The following is a 12299-nucleotide window of genomic DNA, read 5'->3' as shown; positions in this document are numbered from 1 at the left end:
GCTATCCGTCTCTCTCATACATTCAAATCCGCAACCGTCATTTCGAATTTGTAATCCCAACCGTCAAAATTTCCGCCAGCCCCAAATTCCACACACAGTGGCTCCCCGGGAGCGCAGCAGCACCCTTAAGTGCCCCAGAAACCCCAAAATTGTATTTTGTGCCCAAAAATTTGGGAAAAAAAACAAAGAAAATCACGAATTTTGTTGAAATGCAAAAAAAGTTCGTTAAAGTTCAAATTTTATTATTTGGACCAGACAGGCTTAGAAGCCACATGAAACATTTTGTGGAACATGACATTTTTCACTGTTTAACTGTCATATGTCATTGGGTGCTGTCATCTAAAAAACATTGTCAAGAAATTTTTCGTGTTTTTCAATTGTTTTTTCACAATTTTCTGTGAAATTCTTATAGAAAATCTTACCAAAAAAGATGGGCAGATCCCGGAGTAGATCACCAAAGCACCGACGGAAGAGTAGTAAACACAGGAAACACAGTAAATCACGGGAAAGCTCCAAGTCAAGGTGAGTTTGTTTTTTTTTTCGCATCAATTTGGTGTTTTGCTCAGAATTTTTATACAAGAAAATGGACGCTGGGCAGGAAGCGTTCTCTGTCTGTTTCCTCCGACAGTAGTAGTGAAATGACATCCCACAAGAGTCACCGGAAACGCAGCAAGGAGATTGATCGGCTGGCGGAAATGGAACGCCAGCGGCGACAGAAAGATGCAGAGCAGAGGGTGAGTTTGTTTGTTTTTGTTGTCCGGAAAGAAGGATGGCAGGATGCTAATGGGATGAAATGTGTTTTATGTTTGGCACAGGTGATTGAGGAAGAGGCTGCCAAGAGGATAGAGCTTCTTGTGAAGAAACGCGTTGAGGAGGAGCTGGAGAAGAGGAAGGATGAAATTGAGCAAGAAGTCACGAGGCGCGTAGAGGCAGCCAAGAAAGAAATGGAGCGAGAGATGATGCTAGAGCTGGAGAAACGAAGGGAGAAGGCTCGCGAAGAAGAGCGGAAACGAGAGGTAAGTTGCCCGCAAAGGGGCCCCCTTTTCTTTAAATCCTTCACATCTACTCTAACCCCATGGCTTATGCAACATTTGGGGTCAGGGTAGTTTCTCTGGAGGTCTTCCTTCCCCCAAAAAAAAAAAAACACCCAGAGACATCACTATGCCCAACCCTATTTTCCAAAAAGACTATTCTCCCATATAGAGACTGGTGGGTGGACTGCGCGCGTATGCCTGAGGGGAGAGTGGATGATGGTCAATTGGATGCTTAAGCATTTTTCATTTTTCCAAGAAAAATAAATAAGCTGTGTATGTTGTTATGCTTTTTTTCTATTTCTTATTCCTGATTGTTGAGTTTCTTTCGCTTTAAGCCATGAATGTGGTCAAAGTCGGGTGTTTTTATCTAAATTACGTCCATTAGTATTTTTATCAAAAAATAGAGAGAGAGAGAATGCTGAAATTCCTCATTTCTTTGTCAAACAATTCGTCGGCTCCATCCAACATTTCATTTTTGTTTTTTTTTTCGTTGAAAATAAATTGTAAAAGAAATTCTTTTGTATTCCTTTTTATTAAATTTAAAAAAAAAATGGCAATTTTCCAGCTCATTTAGAATTGATACATTTTTAATGTTTTTTTTTTCTTGGAGTTTTTCTTAAACTTGGTTTTCCGTTGTTGATCACATTTGAAGTCTAATATTCAAGAAGTATTGTATGAAAATCTCTTTTCGCCATTTTGGATGCGACGCCATCTTGTTTGTAATTTTCCGACCTTTTCACAAAACTACGTTAAAACACAAAAGTAGGTTTTTCTCAGGATCTACTGGATGGATTTTGATGGGGTAAAAAGCAAATGAAAGAGTAAATGCCAATGCAGATTTTGGTGGAACAGAATTTTGAATTTCCATTCTGGGGCTGAGAAAAATGAGAAAAAAAAATTTTTTTATTGTGAGGTTTTTTTGGGATATTTTTTCTACTTTTCTCAGCCCCAGAATGGAAAATCAAAATTCTGTTCCACCAAAATCTGCATGGGCATTTCTTCTTTCATTTGCTTTTAACCCCGTCAAAATCCATCCAGGAGATCCTGAGAAAAACCTACTTTTGTGTTTTAGGATAGTTCTGTGAATAATATAGCGAAAAGTGATTTTCTTACTCTTCAATAATTAGTCTTTAATTTATGAAGCCGACAGCAGGCATGTTTGCTCACAATTTGGTGCGTGAATGTGGATCGAATGCATGTAAATTTCTTATTTCATATTTTCAGATTTTTAGAGAACTTGCAGTGCTATATAAAAATGCCTTTAAAATTCACAAATTAAAAAAAAAAAACAGAATTTTACCTACTCTGAAATATTCGCGAAAATTGCAAATTCAGTCGAGAAGCAGCAAAACTCCAAACACACAAATCTCAATGAAATTACTTCTCAAAGAGACAGAAAAGTGTGACAATTGAAAAGAAAATTGTGGATTCGACACTAATTTATTCGTAAAAATGAATTGAATAAATTTCTGTTGAACTCCTTGTGGAATAAACTCTTAAATAAATGAATCTGTCTCTATTTTTCAAAAAAAAAAATGAAATACTTTAAAGACATTGAAAATTTCGAGAGAAATCTCTCAAAATTCATTCCCCTGCGTGAGGTGCAAAGAAAATAAAATAATAATTACACAAAAATTTCTACTGGAAGTGCAAAAAAAAAGAGACCAGAAGAAAAAAAACAATCTTTTGGTAAATTTAAAAGAAAAAAAAAAGAAATTGGATAAAGAGAGACATTTTTCAATCAACACACAAAAAAAAATATAGAAAAGAATCCGATAAAGTCATTATGCAGAAGAGGATCCCAATTTTATTTCTGTATCAGCGGCTCAGGTATTATAAATCATAATTTTATTTATTAAAACAAATATTATATATTTATAATTTCGATTTATGCATTTTTGTGACAAAAAAAAATCTCTAAAGAAAAACATTTTGAAGGACTTGTTTCAAACTTTGCGGGAAATTCGAGTTGAAAAGTAACTTTAAAAAAAAACTTTAAAAAGATTTCGTTGGAACAAACAAGGCCTTTAGAATTTTTACCCGCACATTTTCTTCCCGAAAAAAAGAGGAATTTAAATTTAAAAGAAAAAGCAAAATTAAAAGAATATTAAATATTGATTAATGCCAATGAAGATGCAGAAAATGTGCGTGGAAACACAGAAAAAAAAAGAACGTGAAGAAAGTTGTGTCGAATTTTCTTTTAGGTAAGCAGAGATTTGTCTTTGTGCGAAATGGGCTAATCGTTTTTGTTATCATTTGTAGGAGGATGAGAGGAAAAAACGTGAGGAACTGGAAAACATCTTAGCGGAAAATAATCGAAAAATTGAGGAAGCACAGAAGAAACTCGTAAGTGATGAATTTTTATTAAAATAAACTTTATTAGTTCACAATTTTTTAACAATTAATTTTTTTTTGACTATGATGGTAACATGGGAATTTTTTTATATTTGCATTTCATTGCACATCTGTGCAGGCTGAAGATCGACTAGCGATTATTGAAGAACAGAGAAAAATGCACGAAGAACGGCAACGGATGCGCAAAGAGCAGGAGAAACGAGCAAAGGAAGAGCAGAAAATGATTTTGGGCAAAAATAATTCAAGACCAAAATTATCATTTTCACTCAAACCCGGTGTCTCGTGAAACTGTCGTCATTTGGGCGATAAAAAAAACCAATCTTACCGATTCCTCATCAATTTTCCCATCAGCAATAAGTAACTAAATGTTCCCCTTTTTCCCCCACCCTCTCCGTCTTTTATTCTTTCTCTATTTTTCTTTCTCTAATATCTATTTACATTTAAATTGTAAAGCGATCTCGTTGAGTGCGAGCAATTTTTTTTCTTTTAATTTTATTATGCAAAATTTGCATCAGTTTATTTTTTTTAATTAACTATACACAATTTTAATGTTTTGTTGAAAGAAAAAAAAATGGAGATTTTAAATATTCTCAAAGTAAAGAATACAAATCTTCTTATCCACTTTCCCCACATCTCCCTAAATTGTGTATAGTGAGAAAGAGAGCGCCAAAAGTATTTCCCTTCCTCCGTTAGTAGTGATTTTGAATGAAAAAAAAAAGAATAAATAAATAAATCTACTAATAGTAACAATTCAGAGACAATTTTGGACAAAAAAAATGCATGATTTTTTTTTTAATCACGATAGAGCGAAGAATTAGCTGCTACTGGCAGTGGCATTTTTTTAATTAATTAATTAACTACCTATATACAATTAAAAAAAATTCAAGATTAAATTTTCAAATATATATATTAGATTCTCCTCTATCGTATATATATACCCACATATATAGCGATCTACCACAGAAAAATACAATAAATTCTTGAAGTAAATTGACCAATTATTTTATATATTCTTCCCCTTCTTCCCCCATCGTACTGGTTGGTTCACCACCCTCAATTTTCGCGGGTGTTGTATGTTGTTTGGTGTGGAATTGCTAACCACCGTGCCGTGAAATGTTATTCCAGTGAGAATTGCAGAATTTATGCTCACGGAAGTACATGGTATACACTACCCGCCAAAAATTTCCGAGCAAGCAAAAATGGCGAATTTTTTAAGACATAGGAGTTTACCGGCATTCCATGGTAAAAGTTTCTCATTTAATTTTGTCCAATATTTACACGGATTTCTAACCTAAGATATTCACATAAATTCAGGATAATTTTGATTTTCTGTCTCATTCATCCCCATTAAATATAATGGTATAAAAAATGTTAGGTTAGAAATCCGGATGAATATTTGACAAAGAAATACAAGAAATATTGACAAATCGAGAGAAAAACTCCTCAATTTCCACTGGCCTCACATAGAAAAGTGCAAAAGAAGATTGCAAAAAATTTAAATATTGCGACGCCATTTGCATTTTTCAAAAGAGAATTAAATTACCTTTCCAACGATGGTCTATTTGTCAAAATCGGTACGCTATCGACCGAGATGCAAGAGGTCAAAGTCAAAAGTGAAATAGTGAAAAAAAAAACGCTTTTACCTAGCTTTACCAAAATGGCTGCCAAGAAATAACGGGTTGGCTGATTTTCAAAAATTTACCAGTTTTGGAAAGGTGAGAAATGTATCTTTCCAAAACTAATAAATTTTTGAAAATCGGTTAACCACAGACGGAGAGATAGCCCCTTGAAATGTTCCTTAACAATGGAGGACAAAATTGGTAATTGCTGCCAAATCGATTTTTTTTAAACCGTCACAGATTTAAGTCTATTCAATTTGATAAATTCTACATCTTTCTTGAATTCAAAAAGTTCTAAGAGCCATATCTCTTGTTCTGCTTTTCCGACACATTGTGTAGGCCACTTCATTTTACAAGTTCGTCAAAAGAAAATCCGGAAAAAAATGTTTTCTTTACAATAGAAAATTAAGCTCAAGGTTTGAGGTCTTTGAGGTTAAAAATTCGTGTCCTAAATACGCCATGTTTGCTTGTTTGGAAACTTTTGGCGGGTAGTGTATTTACTACAGCGAGGAGCGAAATTGTGGGTGTTTATGTTGCGATATTGAAGAAGATTGAGAGACTTCTGCATCGATTTATCAAATTGCGACAAAATATAACATATTGGCATGATAATTCTAATATGAGATTTGATAAAACTTTTAAAAAAAATTAAATGCGTCTCTATGCGCCATATACGAGTGGCCAGGAATGTCTCTTTTACTCCTGAACTTTCAAATCCGGAACTTGTGGTATGACTTTGGGATGGTTACTTCCATGGGGTTTGGGACTGCAGCTCTTTATAAGTGGCGTCGGTAGGTTTTCCTTCTGTGAATTGAAGATTTTGTTGTATTTGGCTCGCCAGGCGCGTAAGCTGAGTCCCACGGCAAAGAAGTGGGAGCAGTAGTTATCATCATCGCGCTTTCCCAGCGTCGAGGATTTCGTCAGATTGCGGTATGGTGAGAGATTCCCACCGCTTAATAACTTTTGATTCACTGAGGAGGTGCTTTTGAGTTTGGTGAAGATATTGCTGGCGCTCTTTGACTTGAAGATGGTACTCTCCTGGATTGGTGGTCGTGAAGATGTAGGAGTGGAGGTTGATTCCAATTTTTCGGGGCAATAGCGATTTCCAATGCAGGCAATTTCTTTCGGGGTTCCCTTCGTGTTGTCCGTAGGGGGTTGTTCTTCCTGCACAACCACAATGCGTGGGCCACAGCTTGCATGACGACGTTGAGAGTCAATTTTGGGTGGTTTTTGTTCAGCTTGTGGTGCCTTCCGGTTGCTGTTAACTCGCGTACTGGATGATTGAGTGCCACGGCTGGTCTTGGAAGTTTTCTTTAGGATTGCCGATGGGGATGTTTTTCTTGTTTTCGGCGCTACCTGCTGATGGGGTTTAAGATTGAGACAATCCATTAGATCCATAATAAAGGGTCCCTGAGTGGTAACAATCCCAGAATTGGCTGCTGGTTGGGGATTTGGTGTACGAATGGGACGAGGGATGATTCGCAAATCTTCACGAAGTTTCGATGACTCTGGTTGGCGTCTCGAGGAGGTTCCTTTAGTGAGGAGTTGTTGACCCTTTAGGAAGAGATTCAAACCCATATAGGCAGGTGCTGGTGGGATTGTTTGGCGGTAGATTAGTTCAAATGCTCCAGTATCAGCTTTTGCATCATTTCTTCGATCGATGATCACTAGAAGGAAGAAAATTCAGCAAATTCTGAATTTTTGAATAAAAAAATCTCACCTTTGACCGTATCTTCCAAGCACTGCGGGCACAATCGTGCTGTGACACTAGTTGTTGATCCTAAATCTGGGGAGGAATTTATCTCAATGAGCCATGGATAGAAATCTTCGGAGACCATAAAATCCGCTCCAAATAGTTCAAATGTATTGGGTCTGCGATCCATATTGTCCTGCGATGCCAGCATTGATCCAATGATGGCCCTCTGCATTCCCGGATAGATTCTCTCCTCCCACAATTCGAGTTTCCCAATCATTCGCAAATAGGCTTGGAATGTGTGGCAATCCCACATATTCTCCTGCGGAAGTCTCTCATCACGATGCCCATTGACGTACTTCTTCTGTATTGCGTGATTTGTGAGGTGCACGGATTCGTGGTAGTTGAGAAGATTGTACTCCTGAGAGCTGAAACGCAGGTAACTCTCCTTGTACATCCAAATCACAAGGGGTTGAACACTGGTAATGAGAAACCACTGCCTGATGTCGAATTTTGTGTTGTGGATGGTTAGGGGTCGTTCTGAAATTTCACGGTGAATCTTACTACATAATATACATAATTTTTTCTTTACGTTTCTTTCTTTTATTTGTCGTCCCCCAATTCCCTTCATTTATTGTAGCTTTACTTCATTTTTATCCCTATTCCTAAATAACTACCCTTCATGGGGTGATATCTGGCTAAATTTTTATGTACAATCTCCTAAAAAAAATAGTATATAGTCATATCATAATAGTCATCTTGCAGAAGATAATTTTCTATTTTGGTAATAGGGTTACCATCTCTAGGGTATGATCTACGAGCTGCAGATTTAAGATTTTCGGCAGAATCAGAAAATTTAAAAAATGAGAAATTGAAATAGACTCTGTAATTTAAAAGGTTTCCAATTTTTTAGCTAAAGGAAAGTCGTCTTAAGTCAGATCTGAGTTTTTCTAAACCAGAATAAACTTCCTTAAGCTAGACAACAGTTTTCTTTAAGCTAGGTTTTAGTTTTTAAAGTCAGTCCTAAGATTGTTAAGCCAGACCTTTGTTGTAGACTAGAATTAAGGTCAGGCTTTTAAGGTTTCAAGGTAAGATCAGGCTAAATTGAATCTGAATGCATCCTTAAAGTCTGACCTAAAGGAACTAAACTTCGGCTTAAGAAAATAGGCCTAGCTTAATAAACGGCTTAACTTTGATTCTTAATTCAGGCTTAAGTTCTTAAGTCAAACTTACATTTTTTTTTAAAATCTTACACAATTTACCTAACAATTGTTTATGATAAAGCTTTTATAGTTTTAATATAGTTTAAAACAGGCTAGGTCTAGAATGTACTTAACACTACCTCAGCATGACTTTGTTAAAAAAAAAACTTAAGATTAAAACTAAAGTATAGTGCAAACTTAGGCCAGGCTTTAAAAACTCAAGCCCATTCCTTATGTTAATAAAGTTCGCGAAAAAAAAAACAAAACATAAATATTCTTTGGGTCAGAATGTAATGTGATATAGTAACCCTATTTGGTAGTTAATTTGTCTCAGAAAATTCCCCTTTTGCTGGCACATCCCCCCACATAGCTCCCGCCCTCATCCACTATTGTTGATCTATTGTTGTGCTTCTTGGCTGGAAGACAAAAATAGATGCACGGAAGGGGGTGTGAAATTCAATATTCGGCTGGGGTGAGGGGTGAACTATGAGAAACAGCTGATCCGGAACTTTACTGGAAAAGCCGTGATGGTTTTTAGGAAAAACTAGGTCAGCGATGTTGTATGAATTTACCGATACGGTGCGCTAAACGAGGTGGTGGGAAAGCTGGATCATTTATAAATTTGCACGCAACACGATACCACCCCCACGCCCCGCCGTATCCTGGCCAAAATGAATTAGCGCTCGTCCGCTAGACAAGGAGGGATTTTTCAGAGTTGGCACATCGAGGAAAATCAATGAGGAGGATTTTTATTTTATTTTAAATACGGCCAATTGTCAGGAGATACTAAAATAGGCTAAAGGAGGGATTTATTGCTTCTCGATTTTTTTCCTCCTTGGAATTTAGTTCAAAACCACATCGTTTCACGGAATATGCTAAAAAAGAAAGTTTTAATGCTCTTTTGAGGGTCTATCAAGTAAAATAAAAAAAAAAAGGGAAATGAAGGGGTTGCGCTCTCGATTGGGATTTTATTGTAGTCCAAGGATACCAAAATGATGGCAAAGACTTACCCATGTACTTCTGTACAACGTAGCGTGTCTTAGTGATTGTCGGAGGATTCACGAGTGAGATGATTTTTTTAATGTTATTCATGAGGAGAATTCCACGACCACGACAACGATTGCCTGGCTTAACAATCCAAATATTCCGAAACCCATCTGCCCCATATTGTGGCCAGAAATGCTCAACATCCCTGAGGAGTTTCTCCACGAGTGAAATGTAGGAATCAACTGGATCACCTTCGGTGTCCAGAAGCTTGGCATTCTCATGTGTCACGAGGTAGTGATGCGTGAGAAAGACATCCCAGTCGTGTTCCCAAATTTTTAAATTCTCATCCGGGCAATCAATGTCGCGATGTTGGCAAAAGTCCACAAATTCCCGACAACGTTTTACGGCAAAGTGAACACATGTTATGGGGACAGTACCCGTGGATGAGGCTACAGCTGGTAGACCCTGCTCCCTGTAGGTCTGAGCAAGCCACTTGAGTAGCCCCATGCAGCCCGTGAGGCGGAAATCATCGATAAAATCATTCAACTCATCGGGATTCCATACATTGAAGCACCTTGGGTAGTATGTCTCGGCAATGCCATCCTCGTAGAACCAGTGAAAATCCCGAAGGCTTGAGCAGAGACCCTCCTTTGTGGTGAAGGGAACTTTGTGGAATTTATTGATCAAAAGAGCAGGATTGCGTGCCATATCGATCCAATCTGCTTTTTCCTTGCGGGCAGTCCAAAGGAAATCCACTGGTGTATATTCGAGGAATCTCGACAAGATATTCCTCTCACATTTGATGAGATATTGCCTGCGGGATTCACCAGCACGACGTGATGGAAGCTGATGGAGCATATCTTCAATTGTTATGTTGCACGGCATAGAAGCACGTCGATGAACATCGAGTTTCTCCACCCAACCACGCTGCAGGAGTGCCTTACGTACGGTGTAGAAGCACCCGCGAATTGTGAAGACACGATGATTTCTCTGGGCTTCCTGGGCACGCTTTCGCAGCTCATTGAGTCTCTCCGTGGAGATACATCGTCGTGACTCACCAGGGAGTTTTGTGCGCACAGGGAGTGTTTCGAGATTATTGCACTGGCATGTGGAATCGGAGAATCCCGTACAGAAAAGTCCAGCTGGGAGTTCCTTCCGCCTCCTCAGGGGAACTTCTTCCTCCCCATCGTCCGATGATGACTCCAATGGGCTCTCGGGGCGGCGTTTTGCCACATTGTGGGATTTAATTACACGAATTGATGGGATTTTTGGTGTAAAACTTCGCGATGTATCTGGCTTCCGGGTCGTCCGGGGGAATATTTCACGCCTCGAGGGCGTCTTTGGATCACTCATCGCGCGCGCTCGTCATCCCAACGCTTCCGCTCGTCACGGCAAACTGTTCTCTCTTGCTCCTCGCCAGGCACACCACCTGGTTTCGCGTGCGCTTTGCAAAATGAATTTCCTTCCGTCTCCACCCGGAAGCCCAGAAATACCTCGAAGGTGCACCTAAACGGAATTCAACCTACTTTCGCGCTATTTTTGTGCGCGTGCCACCTTCGGGAGGCGCAGCCATACCCTCCCCACACACCTTCCCAACGTCTCCATCCCGTCGTGGCCACATGAACGAACCCCGTAGGAGTCACACCACCCCTACAAAAATATTCATTTCAATACGTGGCTCCATGTAGCCAAATCTCCCAGCTTAAAATATGAATTTTCCTTAAAAAAAAAGAAGAAATTGATTTTCTTCCTTTTTCGGCATTTTTTCTTTGAGAAATGACCTTTTCGTGCAATTTTGCAATTATCGGGATAAAGGTAAAAACATTTATGGAATATAGGATAAATAGAAAAGAATTAAATTCATATAGGATGAATAAGAATTTTTTTTATTAATAAAATGTTTATTTTATTAAATATTTTCAAAAATTCTTAAGAGTTCACAGAGTTATATAATAAATGAAGAGAAATTTATGGAGAAAAAACTCTTCCCAAATTGAAAAAAAAGAGGAATGAGAATTAAATTTGGGGTACTTATAACATATTTTCCCGGAAAGGAATTATTCAACATTAAAAGAAAAGTCGTTGCAAGAGAATTTATCTCATTTTACCAAAGATATAATTTTTCATTTTCGTACAAATTTTTCTTTTTGTTCTCGTTCTTAAAAATAAACTAATAAATTCTTTTTTGATAATAAGCTTGATAAGACTTAGATAATTTCTTTTTATTTAACATTCTCGTAAAAATTATTATTAGGTATTCATTAATTATTTTTAAAATTATTATAATTTATGTTCCAATTATTTTACTTTAGACTTTGTTGTAGGCCTTGAAGAGGGACATATATTCATCCAAAAATTTGACAATAAACAAAAAGAATTTGAACTTAATTTTTGACAAAATAAACAAAAAGAATTTGAACTTAATTTTTGACCGAACATCCCGCCTTTAATTCATTTTAGAAAAATGTAGATAGTTCAATTGCAATATCAGGGATTTTTCAGAAGGACTTCTTGGCATAGTCGTGAGAAGTCACCTCCCAAAGAAGGTGCAATTTTCTCTAGTCGTCCTAGTCGTACATTGAACTCCTTTTTGTTGAGTTTCGTTGGGGCTTTACCAAATAAACATCCACACAACATTGCCATTTAGAGAGAGTGAGAGAGAGAGAGTCAAGGAACTTCCTGCAATCTCAATTTTCATCGAACTTCCTCGTCGTGCTCTCAAATTGCGCCGCGTGCACAACTTTTCCCATTAAAGGGGGTAGATTGCATTTTAGGCTTTCTCCGTTATTGATTTGAATGAATTTATGCTCGTTTTTGTATTTTCCTTTTCTACCTTAAATTCTCATAAATTCCCGAAATTAATAAATCTTTGCGGGATTAATTGCAATAGCTGCGAAATCTTTCAGTGGAATTTTGCAATAATAAAAAGGAAAATTTAAATTCACCTAAATTCCTTTTAGTAGATCCTTGTAAAACATTAAAGAGAGAATAATAATTAGATTTTTGCGTGTTAATTTTCTGTGCAAGAACTGGGCTAAATACTTTTGCATTCTTTGCTGCACTTGAACAGTCAACAACACGCTAATGCAGATTTGTTACTATAAACTCATTTAGAATGAAGCATTAAGAAAATGTTTGGTTTAGTTATATATACATAAATATGTACATACATATATTTATGTAATAGTTAAATTTTTAGGTTGATGCAGAAGTTTTGCAGGTTCTGAAGTCTCCATTTTGAGGTCCAGAAATGTCTGAGACTTTCTTATTTTCAAAATATATATTTTTTAATTTATTTTTATTAGAAATTTTCAAAAAAAAATCTTTTGCTATTGGAAAGCTTCATAGATACCTACCTAAATAACTGATTTGTGCATCAAAATTTGACGGAAAAATTATGTTGGGAAAA

At 37.1% G+C, this 12299-nt stretch overlaps 2 protein-coding genes across 3 annotated transcripts; one reads left to right on the top strand and one right to left on the bottom strand.

Annotated features, from left to right (window-relative positions):
* The first annotated feature begins 314 nt into the window (after positions 1-314).
* Positions 315-4383, top strand: LOC129791457 (UPF0430 protein CG31712). 2 transcript variants are annotated; one of them, XM_055829644.1, is made up of 5 exons: positions 315-522; positions 599-734; positions 816-1016; positions 3297-3380; positions 3508-4383. In XM_055829644.1, exons 1-5 carry the CDS (start codon positions 431-433, stop codon positions 3673-3675), a joined length of 681 nt encoding a protein of 226 aa, XP_055685619.1. In that variant the 5' UTR covers positions 315-430; the 3' UTR covers positions 3676-4383. The 2 variants fall into 2 exon arrangements, with proteins under 2 accessions (XP_055685619.1, XP_055685620.1); XM_055829645.1 differs by lacking the exons at positions 3297-3380; positions 3508-4383 and adding an exon at positions 2259-2652 and having other exon boundaries at positions 334-522.
* Positions 4384-5279: 896 nt separating this feature from the next.
* On the bottom strand, positions 5280-10461 carry LOC129791456 (tubulin glycylase 3A-like). Its single transcript, XM_055829643.1, has 3 exons — positions 8914-10461; positions 6729-7241; positions 5280-6675 (listed from the first exon to the last, which is right to left on the bottom strand). The coding sequence occupies exons 1-3, from the start codon at positions 10241-10243 to the stop codon at positions 5705-5707; spliced, it is 2814 nt and encodes a 937-aa protein (XP_055685618.1). The 5' UTR covers positions 10244-10461; the 3' UTR covers positions 5280-5704.
* Between the last annotated feature and the right edge of the window lie 1838 nt (positions 10462-12299).

Source organism: Lutzomyia longipalpis, chromosome 2 (assembly GCF_024334085.1).
Source record: "Lutzomyia longipalpis isolate SR_M1_2022 chromosome 2, ASM2433408v1".
In the NCBI taxonomy this organism is placed as follows: Eukaryota; Metazoa; Arthropoda; class Insecta; order Diptera; family Psychodidae; genus Lutzomyia; species Lutzomyia longipalpis.
The sequence above is the reverse complement of the archived record's forward strand: the minus strand, read 5'-3'. Positions and strand labels throughout refer to the sequence as shown.